Source organism: Drosophila persimilis, unplaced genomic scaffold, assembly GCF_003286085.1.
Source record: "Drosophila persimilis strain 14011-0111.01,24,50 unplaced genomic scaffold, DperRS2 tig00000002-arrow-pilon, whole genome shotgun sequence".
Classification (NCBI taxonomy): Eukaryota; Metazoa; Arthropoda; class Insecta; order Diptera; family Drosophilidae; genus Drosophila; species Drosophila persimilis.
The window spans coordinates 14,720,140-14,745,795 of record NW_020825289.1 but is presented as its reverse complement, the minus strand read 5'-3'; the positions used below and the strand labels follow the sequence as shown (position 1 = coordinate 14,745,795).

The window sequence follows — 25,656 nt, the reverse complement described above, 5'->3', positions numbered from 1 at the left end:
GTGGCAGGCGGAAAATGATTCAAGATCCCCAACCTCAACAAGATCTGTATTGGTTGTATCTGTCTCTGAAAGAAATGAAATGCAACAAATGATAATTATGGCCATGCTATATTATTGTAAAGAAAGGGTAATCAAATGAGAAAACCAATAAGATGGGGGGAAAATAGCAAAGCAACAAAACTGCCTGCAGGTTCCGAGGTCCAGCAGTGCGTATACATAATGCTTATTTCGAGCATCGGCTCCAGCATCGGCGTCCTCAGATATCAGACATCAGGCATTCGGATTTGTTGCTTTAACATTTGATTGTTTTTTATTCGACTGCCGCGCTGCCATCATCACAGCGCGCGTCATAATATACATAATTTCTTAATTGCTTGGGGTCAGCTCTGGCTCTGGCTCTGGCTCTGGCTGTGGCTGTGGCTGGTTTGGACGTTGGCGTTGGCTGCGCGAATGCCGGGCCAAGACGTGCTGAGGTGTCCGCCGTGGTTATTGCCTCCTCTTCTGGTTGTTTTCCTCTTGTGGTTTTTTGGGGCGCCTCGCTGCGGCAGCTGGCAGAAAGCACAGCATGAGATTTCGTCAAATAATCATAATTTTTGCGCGAACGCGTGACGCTGATGATGATCTGCAGTTTCGTCTCCGGCTCCATCTTCCTGCATCTGCATACACACACACACACACAGTAATGAAAGTTGGGCCTGAAGTGTGGTGTAATTACTGTACAGTACAGCTGTGTACAGGACGGAATAGCTGGTCGAACTCAATTTTACACACAGATGGGGGGATACTATACTACAGTCCGTACTATGTGCAGCTGTAAAAGCGAACGCAAATCTCATTTGACTTGATAGGGGGAATATATACGACGACTAGGCACAGGCACTCCATGGTGGGTCATAACAGTTTTTGCACCCTAAGGACTATCGCCTGAAGCCCTTTCCTAAGCATCTTAATTTAAGCAAACTGTTTACCATCAATAAAGGAATTATGCCATTCCGATAGATCCTCCTTATAAGCTAATGGTCTTCAGTCTTTTGAAGATCTTCACATAACAATACAATAGAAACACGTAACGAAACCATTTTGGGAGCTTAGTCCATTCTCTACGTGGTTACATATGCTAAAAACTATTCACATGCGATGCCGCCTTTTTGTGCCACTCTTGGGTCTCCACTTGGACTCCAGCTTAAGTTGAATTCCGTTTATATTTGCTCGCTCGTTCGCTGTTCGCTTCTGTGCTTCTGTGGACAAGATCAATGTTAAAATATTTGGCTCCGCTGAATGTGCCTGATGAATATGTAAACTAAATTCGCATGTAACACTTACCAGCACGTACACATGCAAAAACACTATATGGATATCTTGTTTGGGTTAATGTTTAATGTTAATGTTGATGTGAATGCATTCACTGATGGGCAATTTAAAAAAGTTCACCAAATTGTCTGACGTCGGCATGCAAATTTAATTTGACTTGTTTTCCCTTTGCGGTTTCCGTTTCTGCTCTTTTCTCCAGCCACAGCCACAGCCACACACACGTACCCATACCTCTGTATATATGTATGTATCTATGCATAAATTGGGCACTTAAGTCTTTATACTCTTGGTGAGGGTATTGTGGATACTATAGATGATTAGAATTGTACATAACTATCAGGGAAGATTTAATGAATCAGGCTTAATCAGTTAATCTTTGGACTGGGTGATTTATAGCTAATATGCTCGGCCATGAACCTCTTTGGAGGATCAATTCCCCTTGCCTGTCAGGGTACACGCTGTCTCGGTGTTCCTCATTTCAGCTTTATTGCTTGCATAAAAGCAGTGAGTAAATCAAAGAGAAATACCTGGATGATGGCGTGGGTGCCTTTCACTCAACTCCGTTTCGAAACTGGCAGCCGTGCCATGTCAAAGTTGGACTCACACACGAGCCGTGTGCAGTGGCTATGGCTGTAGCTGCAACTGGAAATGATTCAATTTCACGGCCATTCATTCCGCTAGGAGTACGCGCGGCCACCGCCATTTGGCGCAATTAGCAAGCAGCAGGCAGGGGCGGCACGCAATGCATTCAGTTGTCACACCCGCAGACGCCCACAAACAAAAAGGAAATCCATTTGTGGGAAAAGGCAACCGTCCAGCTAAACGAGGAACGCCCGCTATCAGGCGGCTATCAGGGGCGGGGACTGTGGGAGGCAGGGCTCCGCCGACCTTGCAGCGACTACGGCTTCTCCACGATTGCTCCACAATTTGATGGGCTTGGACTTTGTCGTGGCTAATGACCGCATGAAGTCGGACACTGAGACTTGGGCCCAGAATCGCTGACCTTTCGCCAGCCGTGCATTGTCGACGACTTGTCGCGCGGCAACTGAAGCGAAGCGCAGGCCTCTCTAGCTACAGCGCCAGCTCCAAGTCCGGTATGGCAGATATCCAGCCTAGTCGATGCAGCCATACCCTAACCCTAAGCCCTGACAGCGGAAATCTCCTTACTAGCGGTGAGAAAGTGTGCTTGCCCAGCGACAATCGCTGCAAGAGTGGCTCGGATGTGGATGTGGACGCAATCAAGCGGCGAACGCACAGCGGGGGAACGGCTTAGCTCTCGGATTGCTTCGGATTGCGAGACTTCAACTCAAGCAAAGCAGCTTTTCGAGGGCTCTTGGTCTGGAGGTTGGAACGGCACCACCTCCGCCCCGCCAGCGGATATTTGTGGTCGGGGTAGCCATAAAACGGCCAACAGCCGGAACAGATTATACGGCTGACTGGCAGTACATTGGGAAATTCTTCCAATCTCTGTGCAACTTTAGGTAAAACTAACTTTTTACCAATTCTATGCAAATTGTTCTTAAGCAATACATGCAATTTGCAAAAGAAATAACATTCAACGACCATATTTAAAAAAAAAATAGTGCGCGCTAAACATTTGAATCGTGAATTTTACGCGCCTTAACACTGCAATATTTGTTTCACTCTCACACACGTTTTCTCCTCTTATACAACTGCCTGCGTAATAATGTGAGTGCAAGCGAGATAAAAAACTTTGCGAACTAGTTCCAGAATTTCTGGCGCCTTGACAGTTTCCAGTACTGCAAAACGTTCGTTTTAATTTGAATTCAAATTTAAATTTATTTTAATCGTTAATATTTTGGATTAAATTATTATTTCAATCAAAGAGGGCAACAGAATGAAGCATTTCAAACAATTTCTGAAAATAAAAAGCACATCAATGTGGTAGATACGTAAACAAAAACCATTTGACTTACTTTTCTTGGTGGAGGTCCAACCAATTTTAGCATTTGCCTGCCGGTTATGATTCTTTAGCCAATCAAAAACTGGCTGATAGAACTCCAGAAGTGCTAGGCTGCTGAGGCTGGCGTTATTGGGTAATATTTTGCCCACAACTTCCTTCCAGGGCCTTGTAGAGCCCAAAGACATCATTGATCTGGAAAAAGAAATCTGGATAAATTTACGGTTTGATTATAAAAATAAAGAAGACCATGCCTTAAATCATTTCCCACTGCATTGTTGCCATAGAAATCGCAATTGTGGAGCTGTCCCCTGTGATGGCTCTTCTGGCAGAAGGCGCGATAGAACTGATAGCCCAGTATCTCGGAGATGAATTTCCTGCAACCGAAGCAAAGAATTCAGTAACTTTCTAAGAATATTATCGACTAGAATGGAACGCCACTCACTGAGTCTGGAAATTTTGATCGATGTTCACATAGAACTTGTAGGGGAAGTCGATTGCTCCCTCCGTGCGGTCCGATGGTGGCTCAATGCCCGCATGCAGTTCCAGCAGTCGCCAGTAGTGCCTGTTGACGGTGTCCATGTCCACGGTGTCGTTCAGCAGATCATGCATCACCTTGGTGTGCACATAGTACAGGGGAATGTTGAGAACCGTGTGGATGCTCTAATCAGGAGGATTCTTTGATTAGTGGAAAAATCAAGTAACTGAAACTGTGCGACTCACCATTCGGAAAAGTCGATTCATCAGAGCCTTTTCGGTGAACTGCACACCCTTTGCCAGTCCGCGTCCGGTCAGATGAGCGGGCGACGAGGCAGAAAGGACGACCGCTTCACCCACAGGGAACTCCAAATTGAAGGCCTTGAAATAGTACGAGGGAAGCTGGCTCTTCTGGTTAGCGTAGTAAACGCGGGCCATGTGGCTGTGGTATTGCATCAGTTTCCTAAAGCTGACTTTCTCGCAGTACATGAGATATACGTGCGGCGTCAGGTCGAAGATGGAGGGCCGACAGTCGTCGTCCGGCTTGTCTTCGTTCGGCTCTTTGATCTGATTCTTGTGAAAGTCGGCGGAGAGTGGTTCAAAGCCCAGCGATGTATAGAAGCTCTCGGACTCATTGATCAGCGCCTTGGCACTCAGATGCTTCACAAAGTCATCGTACTGTGGCAGCTCCGAGCGCGGAAAGTAGTCCTCCAGCACACTGTCCGCACCCCAGGCCTGCTCAAGTACCTGCTGAAATAGATGGTCGGGTATGGGTCCATTGGGATCGATTACATCCGATCCGTACTTCTTAAACAGCTCCTGGCGGACAAAGGAATGTAGCTGCTGGTAAAAGGGCTTCAGCTCCACCATCGCCTGCTCCATCTGCTGCAGCATTTCGTGGCTGTCGAAGCGGTACCAGAGCTTGTGTACAGGCACCTCCAGAATCCTGGCCGCCTTCTGATACGACTGCACGATGGTGTAGAAGTTTAGCGAGGCCCAGAGCTGGTTCTTCTCGCGCCACGTCTCCCAATAGTACTTTAATTCGTCGGAATCCTTGCTCTGCTGCACGATCTTCTGTATGTCCGGGTAGTAGGCAATGGGGCTGTCGTCCTCATCGGGCATTTTGGCCCCGCCCAGATACGGCTCAATGTCCTTGTCCGTTGAGAGGGTCTGCAGGGCCACCAGGTTCATCTGCACCGACGAAAAGTAGTCGTCACCGAGCACAAATAGATCGCCAACGCTGCGCAATTCCTGGAGAGCATGCTTCGACTCTACGCTTTGGACTCTGCTCAGGTCGAAGCCGCTGGCCTGGCGCGAAATGCTGACCAGCTCGTCGGCAATCCTCTTCACATTTGTCAGCTTGCTGAATAGGGCCTCGAAGTCGTCCTCATTGTTGGCCGAGTACGTCTCAGCGGCTATTTCATCGTAAAACTTGTAGTAGCGCGCACTCGACTGATCAATAAACGTTTTGGCCTCGAGGTCATAGTTGGCAGCAGCGGATGAGTGCTGAAATGGTGCGGAGAGTTTGATGGTGGATTGGGAATCACAGATTAGGCACTTTGTGAGATGTTTGGTGGCTCACTTACGCCTATGGCTGCTATCAGCAGCAGGGATAGACACTGGAGAATCATCTCCGGAGGTGGAATCAGTTTCACTTTCGCACTTGACGCCGGATCCGCTGGAACAGAACTGAGCCGCCCATTCGCATGGGGCAAACATTTAAAGCTTTTCTGAAACTGAAGCAGAGGCTGAGGCTGATAAGCGCAACCACCAGAGGCCACCGCAATAATCGTAATTGAGAACAAAAGTAGCTTTGTGGAATGCCATGATGTCTTGTTTATTCTGGGGCTAGTAGCTCAATAAAGATGCAATAGATTGCTAAAAGTAATAAGAGTACGAGTATATCTAGTGATGTGCAAGGCCGTCGTCAGGGTGGATGTGGATCAGTGCAGTGCAGGGCAGGAGCGGCTCATTCAGCGGGTCTGGCGCGTGACCGTGCGGTTCTCGTGACGTATGTTCACGTCCACGATGCTCATGTTGGGAGTTAGGAAGTTGACAAGACGATCAGCTCCAGTGCGGGGCAGTCGATCGAATGGATAGCCCATGGCCTGGCGATCTGGATACAGGCGATCGCGGACGCCACAGTAGGAGGCGGCATCACTGCAGCGACCTACCAGCTGCTGGTCAACCTATAGCAGAGCCCAAGGAGCGGTCAGATTAACGATCATCAGGGATGGGTAAAGTATTGACTCACCCTGTCGTTCTCGTAGTTGGAGATCATGACGAATAGATCGCAGCGAAGACCCTCGGGCAGGCCCTTGGGGATGAGCATGTGGTTGGGCCAGCCGCAGCCGCAGAAGTTGAACTCCAGCTCCTCGGGCGAGCCGGCAGTGGGCCGATTGGCGTCCAGGTTGCGGAAGGTTCGCTCGAAAGGAATCGTCACACTGGACTCTGTGGAGCGGCGGCGAATGGTGTTGGGTCCGGGATTCAACGACACCACAAACTTGTCCAGCTCGACCATCATCAGGCGCTGCTCCCGCAGCAGCATGGGCTGGCCACGCTCGTCGTTCTTCGGGGCAATGAAGATGCGGCAATAGCCAAAGCGCTGGGCTCCTCCGTCGTTGTTCACGCTGATGGTATAGGTGAAGGGCAGATGCTGCAGATGGCTGAAACGAGCGAAGACATTGCCGCGGGGCAAGAAGTCGAAGCCGCGGGACAGATCCACATCCGACTGCTGCCAGAAGGTGCTAAGGGCATTGGCCTGTCCCCCATTGGTGGCCACCTGAATGCCCGTGATCGAGATGCCCGTGTAGTTGAGCTGGGTATCGGTGTAGGCGGGCAGGCGAGACTTGTGCTCCTGGAAAATGCGATCGATGTACGAATGCCACTTGTAGAAGACTGGATCACGCATTGCCGTGGAGACATCGCCCATCACGCCGAAGGATTCCAAGTGCTTGTTGCTCGGATCGTGGGAGTACGAGATGAATGTGTGACCATTGTTGTGCAAATCTCCATACTGAAAAGTGCAGCATGGATGGAAGGAGCATCAGTACTATATTTTAGTCTCTCAGAAAGGGAGGGGAAGAGATGATTCTTACCAAAACGCGATTCGGCGACAGAATCGAGGATTCAATCATGTTACCCAAATGATCGATGCCCTTGGCCTCGTCCAGTGGAATGCGTGTGCCACGCTCCTAAGAGACAAATTTGAATTAATACTTCTGGGTAACAGAAGGGGCAGATTTCACTCACATCCATGACGAATCCTTGGTGGATTGCCTCGTAGATGCGATCGCGCCAGCGCTCCAGGTCCCCGATCTCCACATTCAACTGATCAGCCTCGCGGTTCAGGTCGCTGAGGCTGGTGTTCTCGAAGCGCGGCGGCCAGGCTCGACTAGCCACCAAGGAGTCCATCTTGGGGAAGTACCCTTCGGCAATGGGTTCGCGCAAATTGTTGAACGGCTGGACGCGGGACAAGTTGTTGCTGAAACGCTCCATGTTGTAGCGGGCGATGACCTGTTCGTGCATGTAGTAGAAGAGCTCGCCACGACGATCCTTGGCGACGATGCTGCGGTCGGTGGCCTCGAAGGGGTAGACTAAATGCCAGTGCCAGTGGTGGAGGTTGACGCCCAGATCCTCGCGGAAGTACCAGAGACGGTGCTCGGGATCCAAATCAGAGGCCGTGTAGTCGCGGGGAATGGTGATGGGCATCCGCGAGCCGGATTGCACCACAAACGACTCCTCCCGGAGCTGGCGCATAACCTGGGAATCAATGAAGCGGTCGGGGAAGGTTTGCGAGAAGGAGGGCAGATCCAGACCCTGGGTGTCCGGACGATGGAGCAGGGCCACTGACAGGGCATAGTTGAAAAGAACCGGGTTGACCCGATCTCTGGCGTAGACGGCCACGCTCTGCAGGTCGTCCACGGAGCGCATGTTCATGAAGATGTCGATCAGGCGGCCGGCAATGCGACGGTGCTTGGGCAGGAACAGGGAGAACTGCTCGTCACGGCCCAGAGACATGGGGATACGTAAATCCGGTATGGAGATCTCACGCACCGGTACCCGCTGCTCCACCTTCTCGCCGACACGGCTCTGCACCTCGTTGCTGATGGGACGGTAGCGGTCGGTGAGGAAGGAGTCCGGCACATCGAAGACGGTCACCGTTTTGCCCTTGTCCATGAACACGGGCTCGGTGGGATGCTCGAAGAGCAGCAGAAGATTCTTTTTGTCAGCCATGTCGGATGATTGGAGGTGTACCTGGTACCGGGAGGAGGATCACGAGATAGACTTGCTTGGCAGAGCGGTGTCACTGGAAGCTATGAGACTTCACAACTGTGACTCTCCAATGGACTGTCTAGCCTTTTATACCCCCCAAACCGCCTCCTGCTATCAGCAGAGACCACAATTCGGAAACCTCTGGGAACGAACGCGCGGTCTATCTTCGGGGATGATAAGACGGAGAAATGTTTGTGCAGGAAAACCGCAGTTTTTCTTGATTTGTTTTTGTTTTTTTAGCATATTTCTAAAATACATTCTTTATTATTGTAAGTACATATATCTTGCTGTTGAATTTCATATGCTTATCTAAACATATTATTTGAATGAAATTTGATCCGAGTTGGTTTGCTTTGGTTATCTTTGGTGTATGCACTCGTATATAAATTAGTATAACTCCTATATATTCGCAACAAATACTATGATCCATCGTCCCAGATAATTCGATTCTAAACAATTGTCTATATAGTAGATGCATAGTAGGTATAATTTGGTATACGATACGTACTAAGTACATGCATAATACAATTATAATCATAATACGTTTATTCGATTCCCATTTTGGTTCTATTCGATTCAACATCGTGTGTTGTATTCCCTAATTTAAAGAGTTATCATCCCCACACCATGTAGCTATATTTGATATAAAGAAACAACGAGATTTGTTTGGCGAATGGAATACATATATATGAGAGATATCATACGAAAAAGCAGTTGTATAGAATAGAGTGTATATACAAGAGAAATTTGTTTCTGTTTTCCGTTTTCCGTTTTCCGTTTTCCTTGTGTATAAGCGATAGTTTCAGTTGGTTATTGTAGATCTTGTAAATAGTATCTTAGAAAAGCCCTTGGTTGTGTCCTGTGTTCCTTGGCCATGATATGTTGTGTCTAAGCTCTTAGAGTAGAGTCGATCGTGGGTTTGGGTCTGCAGTGTCTTCAGTTGGTTGGTTCTCTTAGCCAGAGCAGAGGTAAGAAGTGAGTGATTGTGATGGAAAGCGTTGTGTGTTGTTGGTTTGACCAAATGTAAAAACTTGAATCACTTCCAAAAATGCAGTAGTTGTTGTTATGTACATAATATCGTGCAATATAAACCAAGAGTTGTACAAAAATATACCTATCTATGTGTATATATAAATCTCTGAGTGTCTGAGTATATGTGTATATGTATAAGTGTAAGTTAATTCAAAATAGAATTCAGTGCTGTTAACAACTCAAAACTGTTGTCCGATCGATGCGTAGGAGATTTGTATATGGAAAGGATTGTATGTTTGGATAAAGCTTCTTCGTGTCTGGGAGCCAAAGCGATTCTCTGTCTGTATGTCTGTAGACATATATAGTACATACATATACATATATAAAACGTTGCAATATGATCCGATAACATACATACTATACATATACATAGTTACAAATTTATGTTTTAATAATACTTTGTTTGATTTTGATTTGATTCTCAACTTTGGATTCATACTCGTATTTCTCAATGGAATGGATTGCAGGTGTATATTGGTGCCCAAATAGTTTCAGAATACGCTAAAGCTACGGATAACATCTAGTTCTAGTTTCGTTTGATTTGGTTTTGGAATTCTTGCTTTTTATGGGATACAATACATCGAGGAACTTTCACTACATCAATATTCTGGGGCTGAACAACATCAACATCAAGTGGGATCCAACGAAATGTACAAACGAATGGGTTTTTGATTTTCGGGTGCATTATAACCAGACCGTGGTTACTCGATCAGGGAGAGAGAAAATTCCTTGCCTTTGTACTGAGATTCACTCGTATCACTTCCCATTTCCCACTGTACCATACAGTACTTTGCCTACTACTTACTTCCACAGATACTCGTGCTTTTGAGTATCTGAGGCTCAGGTACAAGTTTCTTTCTTTGCGAAGGTGCAGCTGTAAAACCGAGAGTAAAATCAAGAGCTCCAAACCTAAATACGAACACAACAATGATCCCAGCCCGCCGATTTGCAACTACTAATGGCCAGAAGTAATGCGTTTTGGCTTCGATTCCGTTCCCATTACCCTTCCTATTGCCCGGACTAATCCACCGTTTTTGAGGAGGCCACATCGGCGGTGGCATTCTGGAACTCCTGCCGGCAGTAGCCCAGCACAATATCCGACCGACAATCATCGCCCATTAGGCCGGGCAGCAGCACCGCAGCTCCCAGGATGGTCACCAGGGCACCGAACACCACCAGGCCCAGGGCGGGCAGCTTCTCGCGGCTGAAGAGGGCGTGCGGTTCCATCCGGATGTAGGCCAGGCCGGGAAGTATATAAGCCAGGGGTATGGCTGCCAGGAGACCCTAAAAATTCGTGCGTGTGAGTGCCGACATAAATTTACATAAAAGTACAAAACTAAAAGGGCCTAAAATTGTGTATGGGACCATGGGATCTCTTGGAAAGGTTTGCTAAAGTTAATAAACATTTCTCAGCTCTCAATGGAGAACTTCACTTGTGGATTTAAAAGAGTAGGAGAACTTCACTGTTGCCTGACGTATATAAATATTGTATGCGGGGGGATTTTATCATCTCTTCATGTGGTTTGTTTGGAAAATATCCGAAGAGCATTTAGCACTGTTGGCTATAGATTCGGCCCCCTAAGAAGTATAAATACGTACTTGACGGCTACTGGTCAGGGGCTCACTGTTTTGGGGTTCAAGGATGGAAAGGGTCCATTCGAAAAAGCATACTCACGTTGAGTTCCAGCACCGAGCCGAGACAGTCGGTCATGGGCGATATGATGAAGGCGCTGAAGACGATGGCCATGGTAATGGCTTTCGAGTACTCATCGATGATGGCTCCCTTCTCCAAGTTGGGGTCCTTGTCCTGGGTAAACTCACTGATGGGTTCCTTCAGCACGAACCGATGGACTAATGCGCGTACAATCTGGCCGACAGAAACGGAAAGTAATGCCAGAGCAGAGCGGAAAATAAATGTAGCAGAAATGTTCTCAAGTGGACTGTGCAAATAAACAGGAGGATGAGTGGGCTAACCTCTCGAGAAACGAAGCATTCGATGGGAAAAGTCAGCAGTATGGAAATGGAGAAGAGAACACGCGAGAAGTTCATCAGGTCGTCATCCCAGCAATAGTTCTCCAGGAGGTCGCCTGCGAAAAAACAGTACAGTGAGATGAGAGATCTGAGAAGAACCCCGGCATACAATCGCGATAGCGCATCCTCAGATAAGAACTGAACCGAACCGAACCGAAAACGAAATGGAAATGGGAAAAGGGAAAACAAGGAAACTCTACAAATTGCCTGTCAATGCAATTAAATGCAATTTACGTCAGTCCCAGGAGCCCTCACTCCCACTCTACCTCTCGTTCTCACCTTGGGACAGGGCACGGAAGGTGGAGTATCCAGCGATGCCGAACAGGGCCGCCACAGTCCAGGCGAAACCAATCGAAATGTGGGTAACCTTCTCCCAGCGCTCCATGGTCGCGTCGCGCATCGATTGATAAACGAGGAACGTATTGTGATGACACATGAAAGCTGCAGTCCAGACAAACACAAATACCAGATACGAAATTGACCACTCGACAGATGGATGGAGATGTAGATGGAAATGGAAATGGTGGATGGAATCCACTGGCAACTCACCAAAGACCATGATGCCCGTGGCTGGTATGACATCCGAGTTAGCAAAGCTCCACGAATCCGCAGTGTCCGTTCTGGAAATACATTCATCAAAGGGCAAACAGAGAGGGGAAAAGGTGTAAGGAGAAGAGAAGAGAAGATCGTAGGTAGGGGAGAAGAGGAAAAGGTTTTTCCCCAAGAAATATTACTCAAAAGTTAACACCAAATTAACATTTCGCTGGCTCTGGGAAACGTGAAATGTTCGCATACGGAATAAGCAAAAAAAAACAACAAAAAAAAAACAAATGCTCTGGCGGGAAGATAGGAAGCAACGTAACAGTGGGGCAGGCCGCAAATTGGAAATTTATTTAAATTTTATGCCCCGCAACAGACGCAACATTCAAGGGTGAACCGAGCTTCCGCACGCCCTCCCCCAACCGCTTTTTTAATCTGAAACTAAAGCTGAAGCTGAATCTGAATATGCAGCTCCCCTTTTCGGTGGCCCTGAAAAGTGGCAGAGAAAATGTTGCTCGACTAAGCTGCTGGTCATGGGACCCCACCCCCAGCTATGTTGGTTTATATGTATATAGTATATGCATGGCTATGTATGTATGCATACAACTAAGTTGCCGATGCAACAGACTCCTCGACTCGACCCGACTAATGAAAAGCCATAAAAGGCACACAAGTGGCCCAACACTAAATTTCATGAGCTGAGCGTCCCCCGAAGCAGCTCCACCAGTAGCCACCGCCCTGGGCAGTTGCCACAGATTTGAAAGCACTAAAGCGGCACTTAGCTTGGCACTAAAGAACCACCGCCGAGAACCGCCCACCCTACCGCCAATCGCAGCCCCTAACTCAACTGCAGCTCAGATGGTGGCTGGAGGTGGACAATTTGTAATTAAAATGCAAATAAATCATTAAGTGTTCACGTTCAGCTTGGTAATTTTTATAAATGGCTTTTAAAACAAATGGCTTCAGTTGCTAATTATCTTTTTAATTGACGTGGTGCAGAACGTTACTGACAACTCAGGCTATCATCAGTCTCGGAAGACTAAGAAACATTAGGGTATAGCTTCTTTTTTACAGAAAACTTAGTGGTTTAAGGAGTAAATGGGTTTAATCTTAATCCCCCCTCTTAGGGAAACTTCAACCTCCATTCCCATTCTCACGGAAAAAGTCCCCTACAGCCAATCAAGGAAAACTATTAACCTATCACCTGCCAAGCTCCCACGCTTCTTTGTGTCGATTGATAAATATATATAGGAAGTAGAGCTAGGGGAAGAGCCAACACACTTACACTTTATAATCGCCGGACATGAGCTTGATGATGACGGCAAACAGGATGAAGACGACGCAGGCCAGGCTGATGAAGCTGGCCCTGGCCAGGCGGGAGACGTTCTTGTACAGGCAGAGGGGCATCACAACGCCGACGTTGACAAAGAAGACCACGCCCAGTCGAACAGCGCCCATCGAGGCGCCCCAGGAGGGGAAGAAGCGAACGAGCACTTTGGACAGGGTATCGCCCACGACAACGTTGTACGATATCATGGCTATAAAGAGCGGAGCGGAGATTGAGGGGAGGAGGATAATAAGTGTACTCGCATGACAGACGACCGACCCACGGAGCGACCCACGGAAAACTTTACTCACCCAGAAAGGGATACATGAACTGGAGCAGGGAGAGCAGGTAGTAGCCGTACTTCCCGTAGGCAGCCTCCATGATGCCCGGATAGCTGAACCTGCCACAAATGTGGCCGCATCTGACCTGTAAGTGGAACGGCTATTAAACGGTTGTACACACGAGCAGATTGGTGGGCGGTTGGGTGGCTGTGTGTGCTTTGGACTCTCATTGATTATGCAGAATATCCAAATGCCCAACGGAATGGCATTCGGTATGGATTTGTCTAGATTTCAACTTTAAAACCTGCTTCGAGGCTGCCCCAATTTGCGCAGTTCGATTGCTCGTCGGAATTAACGAGCAATTTGCTGTACTCACCATTAGGATGAGTGAGTAATCGGTGATGTAGGCGACGAGGATGAGCAGGGCCAGGCCCAGGCCGAACCCGGCCCGGTGCAGGGCGTATGGTATGCCAATGACGCCACTGCCTACAATGGAGTTGATATAGTTGAACGAGGCCTGTGGCAACGAGGACAATGTGTCGACCAGCGTGGCATGCTGTGGTTGCTGTGGCTGTTGCCGTTGCTGGGAAGGATTTTGTTGCTGCTGCTGCGGCTGCTGTTGCTGTGGCTGCTGTCCCTGTTGCTGATGTGTCGGCTGATGGTTGTTCTAGGAAATGGGGAAGGGGAGAAACAAAAGCATTGGGGAAAGATAGAAATTGGTCTCTCTAGTGCTCTCTTTGTAGCTCGCCCCTGTCTAATATTGCACGTTGATTGCCTCGAGTGGCTCTTTACATCAAAAGCAAAGCCACCGGAGCCACCACCCCATCCACCACCACCCCATCCACCAGCCATCGTTGCGTATACGCAACATCCTTGCCAAAGGTAAGCTCGTATCCGTATCCTAAATTGCGGTTGTGCCAGAATCACTTTGTGTCGGTGTCGGTTAGAGTATGAGTTGTATGTGGCTTTTGCCATTGTTTCGATACCAATCCAACTGGCATGGCACCGGCACCGCCAATGGCACCCTACCCCCCTCCGCGGTTGGCTGCCATAAAAGACAATTTTATATCAAGAGCCCTAACATAAACATAAATAAAATTCCTCAGCCACGTCATAAAGTCACGAAAGGCTGGCCAATGCTGCTGTGGCCCGAATAAAAAGGGAACGGGGATGGGGATGGGGATGGGCAGGGGGTGACGTTTACAGCCCCACATGACTAAAAAGGGAGAAAAAGAAAAGCAGAAGGGATAAAGCTGAATTCGGGGAAAAGTTCTGCCAGCTAGCTGGCAATTAAAGAAGTTTTCCCAACTTAACTTTGGAGAATTCAAACAGTAAACAGTGAAACAGCAAACAAAAGCCGGAAAAGTTTCGCATCAAGAACTAGAACCTCACTCCGCTCCTCCTTTAAGAGTGAGGAAGCGTAAATATTTCCCGCGCACTACTTTAAAATGATTGTCATGGGCGAAGGTGTCGGCACAGGCGATGGGTAATGAACATTTCCAAAGGCAAATTACGCGCGAGTTGAGTTGAGTTGAGCTTTCAATTCAATTAAGTGGCGTCAAAGGTCGCCTCTTAGAGACACGACACCCATTCCGCCCGGCAAAGTGCCGTTGAGTATCAAAAGAAAATGGCTAATTATGAAGAACGGGCCTGGGCCTCGCCACACTTCAGTGTCAGAGCCAGTGGCAGTGCCAAGAATCCAATGCCAAGGGTGGAGCATCCTGGCAAGGTTGCGACCAGCGGCAGCAGCAGCTGCGGCCAAATGAAATTACAAAGTATCCGTTGTCAGACGTCCTGTTTCTGTCCTCCGTTTTCTGTCTCCTGGCCTCTGGCCCCGTTTCCACGCTACCCCCGCACAGGAAAAACAAATTGCCGCGTCGAATGGCAAATGGAGAAGGCAAATGGGCCAACGTTAATCTCGAGTCTGAGGGGTGCAGGGCTGCAGGGGAGCAGGGCTGCAGGGCTGTGCGCTATCCTCGCCTTTCAAAGCTCCGGGAACCCACTCCACTCCGTAATGGAGCGGGTGATGCAATACGAGTGGGTGAAACAATGCCACACACTAAACGGGATAATTTATAGCCAGTTGACTTGATTATTTCATCATTGGAAACATTACCCCTACATTACATTTTTATTGCCACTTGTCCCTCAACCTGAATGAAACTATCCTCACAGATTATCATAAATAAATGACTGAATAAATGATATGTATGAATGAACAAAGTCTGTTGCCGTTGTGCAATCGAGCATATTTTTGGGAATGGAATTATTCATATATCAAAAAGGAGTCACGAGCCGAGAGCCGGCAACCGGAAGTCTGATGCAGGACAATTGTGCTGTCCGCACTTTTGGGCTGGGCCAACGAATATTTATGCACATAAAAGCCTCCTTGAATTTCCAGTAAAAATTCTCATAAATAATTTGTCGGCATTCCCTTGTCAGCAATTAAACCTTGCAAATCCAATTAATTGCCAAAAAGGAAAAAGCGAAAACGGCCGAAAAAAATCTCAGTCGAAACTCGATTGAGGAATCAGCGTGTAAAGCAGGAAAAAGGCAACAACGAAAAGAAAATGGAAAAAAGGGAAACAGAGAAACAGGGAACTGCGAACAAGAGATGCAAATTGTTCGAGGCTTTCTCGGATGCTCACGTATACGGTCCCGGTCCCCCCCCCTGCACGGGCAGGCCATCCCAGCAAATATATGTACCTGTCCTGTCTAACAGAACCTTTCTAATAAAAGACAAACACTGTCGAAGGCAAACACAAACACAAATAGGAACACTGAGACCTGAGACCCGAAACACTGAAGGCAATCTCCATGAGAATCCAGAAGCCTGAAATCACGCCAAGCCAAAACGATTCCGACCTGGTCCAGAGAGTGGGCCGGGCCTGATGGCAAACAAACCATTTCATGCACTGCACGATTTTAATTAATAACACTCATGTGTTTGGGGATCCCGCATACCCTGCTCCTGCCTTTCCAACTCTCGTCCTCATTTCCTGTTGCTGTTACATCTAACTTAATGATCGAATCAAATGTACCCTCTATTTATATTGCGATATATTTGCCATAGCTTGTGTTTTGTATTTTGCAGGGATCAATACATCTCCAAAGCACTCCCTCCCTCTTTCTATTGTATTCCTATCCCAGCCAAGTGCCCATATACCCCACGAGGGATGCTGCAATAGCCCAAGGAAATTGTTTGATTAAAAATGGACAAATATTTTTGGCTAGTCCGGGCTTGGCTAATGAAATTAGAACGAAAGAAAGCAACACAATGGGAGTAACAATTTTCACTTTAATGGAAACGTTTAGGCAAACACTGTGCCGGTGGGCATGGACATGGGGTGAATGGTTTATGCTAACAGGGGAGACGGGACCCAAAATGATGCGAGTGGCAAAATGTTAACGTGACACTCGCCGCAGGAATTGCTCAACTTTTGCACTGCAGCTTGTGTTTTGGCTGGGGGGGGAAATATTGACACAACGTGTCGACATCGTTGCAATTGTTGCCACCGCCATGCCGTTGCCTGGGCTGCCTGCACACATGAGGATAGACAAACAGAGCCCATGGCCCACCCCGGCTCCCACCGCTATCACCATGCGGTGCCAAAGAAAACACAAACATGCAAGGCAGCCAAATGGCGCACAGTCTAGAGGTAGGTTTAAAATGGTAGGTTTCGACCTGTCCTTCACATTTTGACTGGCATTTTCAGTGCTTAATTCAATTTCTGCCGTTCCTTTTAACTGCTTTCTACTGCAATTAATCAGCCATCTTCGACTGTGGCCCACAGAAAAGCCTAATTGAGAACCAGCCACGAGGTGGTTGAGAGCGTCTCAACTATTGGCAATTTGCCTTGGTGGCGACGCGGCCATTAGTTGAGCAAACAATCAGGACTCCTTTTCCGCACCGTACACCCATCCCGGCTACTTTTAATGTCGGAATTCGGACAGCCTTGGCTGCCTAATGGCTTCGCCAACAGCAAAACTTTCTGTGCGAGGGCCTAAGAAAACAACAAAAGCCACCCACCCACACAACGGGCTCCAGAGAGAGAGGGATCCGAATGAAATTCCTTACTTATGCATGGTAATGCATCAAATATTACACAATGTTCCGTTCTTCAAGTTCTAGGCCAACATTTATTGCTTTCCTTTCCCCTTTTTCCCCCCAAAAAAGCAAGCATGTAGAGGAAATCCCTTTTGTGGCTGACATTCTCTGGTATTATTTTCTGTTCTAAGCTTCAGCTTATCCTTTTGTTTTGTGGTCCTCACTTTTGGACGGCTTAGTTTGTATTTATTTCCAAATTATGTACTGGCACCTCTTCTTTATTTCACTCCAATGAATGTTTCTTTCCACCTCGAAAGAAATATGGTACATTTTTGATTGTAATTTATCATCGTTATCAACTGGTACGAGATTTTGTTTGATGCAATATTTAATAATGAGCGCACGAAGGCAAAGTCTACAGAGTAGAACAGCAGCGACAGGAAAATATTTCTTAATAAGAAAATTCTTTTGATGTCCAGAGACCAAGAGCAGTTTGGACCACGAATGGCAGTCGGCCACCCAAAAGACCTGGGAAAAGGTCGCGGCCAGAATGCCTGAAATGTTCCTTCCGCTCTCTGACTCTGACTCTGACTCATTCTCGTTCTCGTTCTCTGGGTACATATGTATATGTGAAGGCGGCACTTGGAATTTAATGAATGTGAAGAGGAATAGTACTATATGTGAATGTGGACTACTACGAATGGCAGTGCGAGTGCAGCTGGGGACTAGAAGAATGACTGGGAATGTAGGTCAAATTTTACCTTCATTAAATTGTTGAAGTCGTCGAATGCATAGGCCTCGGCAACGGACACATCGCTGCCCTGTTGAAATGAATAAGAATCAAATTGTTAACCATTAAAGTCGAGTTCACTTCATAGCCATTGAGCGGGGCTGTCACAGCACCAGCACTCCAATTCCATGCCCCATAAAAAAAATCAAACAAAAATATGTATCAAATCAGAAAAACAAAAACATGCGAGAATACGAGAATACGAATATATACATATGTGCATTGCATACCAAAATTGAGGGGGTGTCGGATCGAAAAAAACAATCCCAATTTATTCGCATGTGAAATACATATATTTTCTATCTTTATACGAGTGTGTGCATATACTCGTATGTATCTTTATGGAACACGTGTGTATACAATATATCTGCACTCCCCTTCCGCTGTGGCAAATGCGCGGGGCTCAGTGGATGGTTGAATACGAGTATCTTTCCTTTTTATCGTTTCCCTCGTCAATTTCCGAGATGCAGACAGAGCCACAACCACAGCCACAGCCACAGATACATATACAGAAACACAGTGGCCCAGAACGCGTTTGCTTTTATTGTTTCCCCCACAAAGAAAGCGCGCGCGGCGGGTGAGGAAGAATCCATCAGAGAGCCGAAATCGCTTTGCAAGGCAAACGGGAAATCGAAACCATTTAGGACACACAATGCAGACCACCCACCGATCCCCAGATCCCCACGAGATGGATAGAAGAACCTGCCAACGACCACGACGACGTCTTAAGGCAGGGGCCACGGATGAGATTTGCGACTCGTTTTGATTGCCTGTCAGCCTAGGCTCCAACCCATCCAGGTATGCAACAGTTTTGTGTGCATTGCATAATTCTTCAGACACATTACGCATACGCCACATGGTACGCCTCCACACAATTTGCACTTGACACTTGCTCGACCACAATTCACTTTCAGCTCGAGTGCCTGGCACACACCACTCATCCACTCGAGCACCCGTACCCACACTCCATCATCCACTTAGTTGTAGACGTAGACGTAGTCTCCCTGCCTGTTTGGGTCTGCTGACAGCCATCAATAGCCATTGGATTTGAAATTTATTTAAATTGGGTATTCCTGTTCAGTTTTCCGTTGTCTTCTTTTGGCCCGAGTGACGTTTGATTTAATTGGGTCAATTGGGATTGGGATTGGTATTGGGATTGAATTAGTGGGGCTTAGTGGCCAATTTGAAATTCTAATAGAAGTTAATTGTTGGGGCGTGGGAGGGAGTGGGGGAGGGAAGCCCAGTCTGTCCGAGTTTAGCCAGTGCACTGGCTGATGCCTCTCTGACATTGATTTCTGTTATCTCATCGTGGGCGTCATTGTCATTGTCCCTCTCCCTCTCCCTATCCCTGTCCCTATCACGGTTCCTGTTGCTGCTGCTGCTGCTGCTGTTGCTGACATTCTTATTTGATGCCTCAGCTGGCACAGCAGCGAGCCTGGCCAAGGCCAGCCAGCAGATGCCAGGGCGCCACATGCCTTGAATACTAAACGTGGCGATTAAGTGGATGGGGATGCGGCAGAGATGAGGATGCGGATGAGGATGCGGATGCGGATGAGGATGCGGATGAGGCAAGTGCAAGTCAGGCTCCACTCATCGGTTTGTGGAGCAGGCCTCATAAATCCTCCTCCACTCGAGTATGTGTTGTGTAATTAAAGGTCGTGTTCGCTCTTGCCTCTTATTGATTTTGTTATCAAGTATGCGAGCGGCACTCTTGGGAGCTTAAGGCTTAATTAAATTTTCCACTGAAGTTTAAAGTCCCTAAAAAGTTCGCTGCGTTCCTTCCTCACAAAAGTTCTCGCCCCATAAAGGCCATCGGAGAGACAATGTATCTTCGAATTTCTATCTTCAGAACACTTCTGTTTGTTCTGCCTGTGTAGTGGGATCTATCCATTAATCATACCAGGGCCGTGGCATGTTGTTGTGAATTGTGATTTTGATTATCACTCAATCAGGACACGATTTGATGATTGTAATGTGTCATTGCCTGGGCGGGGAGGACGGGAAAGGTCCTGTTGGGGTTGGGACATCGCTGGGAAAGCGTTTTCGTGCCAGTTGGCAGTGGGTGAATGAAAACAAATTGATTTAACAGTTTTCGTCCTCGTGTATGCTTGTATGCGTGTGTGTGTATGGCGGACACGCAAGCCAATTTCAGAAAGCGAAAGGAATGAAATGGAATCCATAACGAGCTTAAGGGATTATTGAGCATAATCCATTGTGGCATCGGGGCTCGAGCATCGGCAGCTGCCGAAATCCTGCAGCCAGATTGGTGTATGCAAAACGCCTGCGGGAGAAGGAAGGATGGTTTCCAGGATGGTTTCCATGGATGGGTACATTTTGATGGATTGACAAGGGCTGTTGTTTATTAACAATTCATTTGACAAGCCACAACATGTTGACGATATAAATTGTGTAAGATTGCCACAATGTGGACAAAAAGAAGGCGAACATTTATTAAATTTGCCCTGTAGGCGAAGCAGATCTGTCAAAGCGCTGTAGGGTAGAGGTTCATCTGGGTAATAGCCCCCCAGTTTAGTCCGTGTGTGTGCAATTAGTTGGGTTTCCTGCGTTGGCTGGCGCATCCGAGTGGGTGCAATTAGTGTGCAACAAAAGAACTACTAGTACGAGCTTGGTTGAAGTCAAGCTGGGACGCCAAAAACTGGCTCATATCAAACTGTAGTAATTGTAAGTGCATATATTGTACAGTGTAATTACAGTGGAGTACAGTAGACATTGGCATTGACTCACCTGACGCTGAAGAATGTAGCTAAATTCTGTGGCCGTGTTGCGTCGACTGTCGTTCATTTTGCTCACTTGGCCCCGGCTGGGCTTTTGGCCAGTTCCTCTTTAGTTTAGTTTTGTACGAGTAATAGTAAAAGTAAAAGTTTTAACAGCTTTCTGCTTCTGCTCCTGTTTCTGCTTCAGTTTTAGTCGAGTTTACGTAGTTGAGTTTGCCTTTAGTTGTACTCCAGCAGAGAGCTTGGTTTAGGTTTGGTTAAGTTTAGGTGGGTTGTTGGCGTGATTTTTTGTTGTTTATTTTTTATTTTTTTTGATTAAAGATAGCTCAGCTCAAAGGAAGCAGCAGCAGCCGTCTGCAAGCAAACAAACAAAATGTAGCTAAAGTAATGGCAAATAATTGAGACAGTTTCCGAACACTTTTCCTCAGATTGTTGCTTGAAGTTTGATTGAAAGTTATACAAGAATTATACAAGATACACGTGCGCACAGGACCAAGATTTTTACTCAAGGATTTATTTATTGGCAAATAAACTATTTGTTTTTTTTTTAACTGTTTTTTCAGTTCATTTATTTTATGTTATTTGTGTAGAAATTGTCACTGCATTTTTTTGCTGAAGTTTTCTGACCGTTTAATCGGGTGTTCGATGCGATTAGGTTGGTTCGACGCTTTCGTTGAGACTGCTGCAATACAAATATATTGCGAAACTCTCAACAAGGATAACGTTGGCGTTGTCCTGTCGTCGCGGCCTGCCTCTGTGTCTGCTGCTGCTGCTGCTTTTGCCTCGTGTCGCGTCGTGTCTCGTTTGCTGCTCAAGCTCTGTTCTGTTCTCAATGCTTCGCAGTTGTTGGCTGCGCATAATGCTCTTATTGTTGTTGTTTTTTTGACTTTGAAATTGCCAACAATAATGCACACACTCAGACACACTTTAAGGACACACTCGCACACACACACACACACAAACACATGCACACATTAACATGCAAGAGAGCAGCGCTCTCTCAATAACAAAGCAAAAGCCGGAAGGAAGGAAACGAAAGCGAAAGTTGCCAGACATCGCACAGCTGTTTAACCAGAGCTTTAAGCTGTGTCAGCTCTCTCTCAAAAGAGGTCATTTTTTTGCAGAGCCTGGCAACGCTTTCGTCTGTCGACTCATTTCATTCATCTTTTCAGTTCGCACGAAGACAGAGATGGAAATAGAAGCACGTGTGCGGCGGGAAGCTTTTCTTCCTGCAGGTACTAGAGATGAGCAAGAAGAATGATGATAACGGATGGAAATGGAAACAAAACTGTCAATACTAGTAGTAATCATCTAATTGGTAGGAAACTTTGCCAATCAATAGCTCATGCGGAAGGCTAGATTCATTTTATTTGAATAATTTTAACACAACTTTTTGAAGGCAAATACTATCCTTTCTCCTGTCAACGCCAGGGCACAATGCGATAGTCCTGCAGGGCCTCATCGTAGGTATAACTTATATCGATTTCCTCGTGGAACAGCACCTCTGCGTCCAGTAATCGCCGCACGATCATGGCCGAGCGAGAATCGAAACTGTTGCCATAGAGATTCAGGCGCTTCATCTTTGACTCCTTCTTGATGGTGAGCAGAATGAGATTGATGCCGGATTCTCCAATGTCGTTGTAGTTTAGATACAAGTGCTGCAGCATACGGCACGAGCTGAGATACATGGCGATCCATTCACCGCCATGGGTGCCAATACTGTTGCAGCTAATATCCAGCAGCTCCAGGCCGCCACCCTGCGCTATGCCTCGCATTAGGAAAAGGGTGCCATCGGCGGCAATCAGATTGCTGGCCAGATTGAGCTCGCGCAATGCGCACCTGCTTCCGTACAGATACTCGGAAATGGGCTGCATGTCCTGGGCCGTGAACTCGCAGTGCTGCAGAGTGAGCACAACTAGGTGGTTCTGCATCAGAAGAGAGCCAATTATTGAGGCCATCTTTTCCGTGTCCAGGCTGAGCTTGAGGCCCAGGAGGCGGCTGGCATTCAGGCTGCGCACACCCGACTTGTGGACGCCATCGGCTATCAGGGCGAAGTTGTACTGGGTAAGACTGCAGTGGGACACGTTGAGGGTGTGCAGGGTCTTGTTGACCAGCAAGAATTCTCGCAGCATACGAACATTCTGATCGCTGAGGGGCGTGCCTGTGGGTGAGACGGTGACTTACTGGACCTGGGACTCCGGCAGACCCTCTCTTACCCTCCAAACTGAGCTCGACGACCTCCATCTTTGCCGCATTGAGGCGCAACATCACAAAGAACTCGGTTGGCAGCTGCATGAGCTTCAGCTCGATCTTCCACACGCTAATCAGCGAGAGGGCAAACTCCTGCAGCAGTTTTGCATCCCAGTTGCTAACCACCACGCTCCAGATGGACACCTCCAGCAGGGATCGGCGCAACAGAAAGTTCACGATGATGCGAAAGTCACGAATACAATGGTATCTCCGACCAATACGCTCCTCAAAGTCCAGTCTCCGGAACTGGAACTTCTTGTACGGTCGCTTGTCGTACTCCCGCTGCCAGCAATGGAGCAGCATGATCGTGAACAAGCGCGGCTTCACGTTGGCCGGAGCCGTGCACTGACCCGGATCATATACGCACGGCATTCCTACGTCGCACATCATGGTCCAGCTGATCCGTTAATATGATATGTAAATAGAAAAAAAAAACTAGCTATTGTTGAATTTGTGATGACAATTTGTACTTGGGTGTAATGGAGTTTCGATAGTTTGAGGTAAACTTAGGTGTTGGGTGAAGCAGTTCCATCCAAGTGGAGTTAAATCCACTATACCACACCGTAACCTATATACATACATACATACATATGCCTCCTAGCGGTAGCAGCCTATGCAGCCGTTCTCCCGCGACTTTCTTTCTTTCGCCTTCCCCATCGCTCTCTCTTGTATTAGAGCACGTGCAATCACGCAGGCGGTCCTGACCCTTGAATTTAGTCTAGACCTTCTTAAAACGAGCTAGTCGTCCAACAGACTCGTGCTCTCGTCATAAATCAAACACGAACCCTTCGCTATTCCTTCCACTCTGTATCGCATTATATACCATCACCCACAATAAACCGTATGAAACCAAACAATCGTAGGCTTTTAATAAAGTATCTCAATATCTCAACAATAAGTATTTATATATGTACGTGTTCCTTTGGCGAGAAACCTAGATAGATCCGGCCAATATCCAATTGTGGCATATTTTACCGAAGTAGTTTTTTTCACTCGTACATGAATATCTACATATTCAGTGGCGCCACAGTAAAACCGTTACTGAAATTTGTTTAAAAGTGATTTTTTGACCCTTTTATTCCCGATGACAGGTTATCTTTTTTCCAGAGATAATAGGAAGATAAATATATGCGCAAAAATATGAAAAAATGGACCCCAAATAACATTATTTCGAGTGAAATCTAGATTAAAAAGTTCGTATGTTAAGCATGCTTTCAGGCGGGAACCAAATGCATTGTCATGTACTAAAGTGGTGTAAAAAACGTTATAATTTGAATTCGAGATGACGTGTATTTTCGTGTAGTGTATTTCCCGTCTTGATAGAATTAATAGAAATATGTCACATTCTGATCTGAAAATAACTGCATAAGGGAAGTTCCATTCTGGGGTTAGGTTACATTCGTACGACAAAATGTAAAATAGGAGAATGAAACGGTCCATTTTATTTCATATATAACATATTTTTATACTAAGACTTTACAAAATACATTACAACTATTAAAAGTTAAAAACTATACCGTTAGCCGAGACTGGGCTAATTTTCTGTGATTTTTTAGATAGTTAAATTTGTAAGAGAGACTTTGGGGGAAAAGTGTTATCCGAATCATCTTTCTTATAGGAGATGAAAGTAAAGGAAAACATTAATTTAAAAATACCGAAAAAGGTAAAGTTTGTTTATTTTAATAGGTTTTCAGATCAAAAGTAATGAAATTACATGTCAATTGGGTGTCCATATTTTTTAAAAGGTGCTTGAATACATGTAGAACAAAAACAAGAGGCTTAGACTCTTAAACAGACTCTTGTGCATTGTGAGTCCTCAAAAGACCTTAAAGTTTATAAAGAATACAAACACTTTAAATGTGTTAACATTAAGTTTTAAACTTAAAATAGGGCAAGTATGATGCGCACACGTCTCCTTATACGAGTATAGCCGAGAAGTGTTCCCATTTCGGAGATTTTTCGATTTTATTAACCCCATTTGGAAAAGTTGTCCATCATTGGCATAGTTTCGCGAACCCGCAGCACATACTTGGACAGGGAAAAATTACCATAAACGACATTTCATTCATTTATATGTCATTGCCATAGCTATGGCCTACCTGGCCCACAATTTATACATACTCGTACATTCTGCTTGCCATCGTCATCTTGGCAGGGATAGGAAGGGTCTGGCATGGCATACTGACGTGCCGGCACGTGCCGTCCCAGCCATCCCAGGCATCGAGTCCCTTTCCCTGCGGTACTTATAAATACGCTTCAGACCCAAAACCGATATATTGTATGTACAATATTTATTTATACTTCTGCAGCAGCTACTATATGTCTATATGTAATCACGTAACGAGAGGAGAATGCTAGGGTATGGAAGGCATTTATGCCATTTACGGCCTGGTTGCATCTTCATTTATTTATTTAGAGACTGAATCTGAAGCTCATTCGCAGACTCTATCACTCAATGGTCTGGCCAGTCCGCTCATAGTGATGGCGTGGCGACAGGTGCCTCATTCGATAGATAAAGTGACGATTGCGATCCATTGGCTGAGAGTTACTTTTCACTTTTACTACCACACACCACACCTCAAATTGGTGGTGGTTCTTGGCTGTCTTGGCCATGTCTGGACATGGACAGGACAGGGGA

At 46.6% G+C, this 25,656-nt stretch overlaps 4 protein-coding genes across 5 annotated transcripts; all 4 read right to left on the bottom strand.

Moving 5' to 3' along the window:
- Positions 1-3,118: 3,118 nt before the first annotated feature.
- Positions 3,119-5,536, bottom strand: LOC6593017 (angiotensin-converting enzyme). The gene is made up of 7 exons (XM_002018222.2): positions 5,481-5,536; positions 5,296-5,398; positions 3,956-5,215; positions 3,678-3,895; positions 3,487-3,609; positions 3,249-3,427; positions 3,119-3,190 (listed from the first exon to the last, which is right to left on the bottom strand). The coding sequence occupies exons 1-7, from the start codon at positions 5,534-5,536 to the stop codon at positions 3,180-3,182; spliced, it is 1,950 nt and encodes a 649-aa protein (XP_002018258.2). The 3' UTR covers positions 3,119-3,179.
- LOC6593018 (phenoloxidase 2) lies at positions 5,522-8,041 on the bottom strand. Its single transcript, XM_002018223.2, has 4 exons — positions 6,962-8,041; positions 6,808-6,903; positions 5,964-6,725; positions 5,522-5,898 (listed from the first exon to the last, which is right to left on the bottom strand). Exons 1-4 carry the CDS (start codon positions 7,943-7,945, stop codon positions 5,683-5,685), a joined length of 2,058 nt encoding a protein of 685 aa, XP_002018259.1. The 5' UTR covers positions 7,946-8,041; the 3' UTR covers positions 5,522-5,682.
- A 192-nt stretch (positions 8,042-8,233) lies between these two features.
- On the bottom strand, positions 8,234-21,461 carry LOC6593019 (putative sodium-coupled neutral amino acid transporter 11). 2 transcript variants are annotated; one of them, XM_002018224.2, is made up of 11 exons: positions 21,396-21,461; positions 20,779-21,122; positions 18,005-18,064; positions 13,572-13,862; positions 13,226-13,340; positions 12,873-13,125; positions 11,597-11,667; positions 11,327-11,488; positions 10,991-11,103; positions 10,692-10,883; positions 8,234-10,300 (listed from the first exon to the last, which is right to left on the bottom strand). In XM_002018224.2, the coding sequence occupies exons 2-11, from the start codon at positions 20,833-20,835 to the stop codon at positions 10,037-10,039; spliced, it is 1,578 nt and encodes a 525-aa protein (XP_002018260.1). In that variant the 5' UTR covers positions 20,836-21,122; positions 21,396-21,461; the 3' UTR covers positions 8,234-10,036. The 2 variants fall into 2 exon arrangements, with proteins under 2 accessions (XP_002018260.1, XP_026841008.1); XM_026985207.1 differs by lacking the exon at positions 18,005-18,064.
- Positions 21,462-22,121: 660 nt separating this feature from the next.
- On the bottom strand, positions 22,122-23,440 carry LOC6593020 (leucine-rich repeat-containing protein 34). Its single transcript, XM_002018225.2, has 2 exons — positions 22,985-23,440; positions 22,122-22,929 (listed from the first exon to the last, which is right to left on the bottom strand). The coding sequence occupies exons 1-2, from the start codon at positions 23,406-23,408 to the stop codon at positions 22,190-22,192; spliced, it is 1,164 nt and encodes a 387-aa protein (XP_002018261.2). The 5' UTR covers positions 23,409-23,440; the 3' UTR covers positions 22,122-22,189.
- Positions 23,441-25,656: the final 2,216 nt, after the last annotated feature.

What these genes read in the sequence shown, in the direction of transcription:
- LOC6593017 (XM_002018222.2), bottom strand. Translation starts at nt 5,536, where the DNA reads ATGGCATTCCACAAAGCTACTTTTGTTCTCAATTACGATTATTGCGGT. An exon ending in GATTATTGCGGTGGCCTCTG is followed by an intron (nt 5,399 to 5,480) that starts GTGGTTGCGCTT and finishes TGGGCGGCTCAG; the next exon opens with TTCTGTTCCAGCGGATCCGG. An exon ending in TGAATCGACTTTTCCGAATG is followed by an intron (nt 3,896 to 3,955) that starts GTGAGTCGCACA and finishes CCTCCTGATTAG; the next exon opens with AGCATCCACACGGTTCTCAA.
- LOC6593018 (XM_002018223.2), bottom strand. Translation starts at nt 7,945, where the DNA reads ATGGCTGACAAAAAGAATCTTCTGCTGCTCTTCGAGCATCCCACCGAG. An exon ending in ACCAAGGATTCGTCATGGAT is followed by an intron (nt 6,904 to 6,961) that starts GTGAGTGAAATC and finishes TTTGTCTCTTAG; the next exon opens with GAGCGTGGCACACGCATTCC. An exon ending in CCAACTACGAGAACGACAGG is followed by an intron (nt 5,899 to 5,963) that starts GTGAGTCAATAC and finishes GCTCTGCTATAG; the next exon opens with GTTGACCAGCAGCTGGTAGG.
- LOC6593019 (XM_002018224.2), bottom strand. Translation starts at nt 20,835, where the DNA reads ATGAACGACAGTCGACGCAACACGGCCACAGAATTTAGCTACATTCTT. An exon ending in ATTACTCACTCATCCTAATG is followed by an intron (nt 13,341 to 13,571) that starts GTGAGTACAGCA and finishes TTCCACTTACAG; the next exon opens with GTCAGATGCGGCCACATTTG. An exon ending in CACGGGCATCATGGTCTTTG is followed by an intron (nt 11,489 to 11,596) that starts GTGAGTTGCCAG and finishes TCTGGACTGCAG; the next exon opens with CTTTCATGTGTCATCACAAT.
- LOC6593020 (XM_002018225.2), bottom strand. Translation starts at nt 23,408, where the DNA reads ATGATGTGCGACGTAGGAATGCCGTGCGTATATGATCCGGGTCAGTGC. An exon ending in CGTCGAGCTCAGTTTGGAGG is followed by an intron (nt 22,930 to 22,984) that starts GTAAGAGAGGGT and finishes TCTCACCCACAG; the next exon opens with GCACGCCCCTCAGCGATCAG.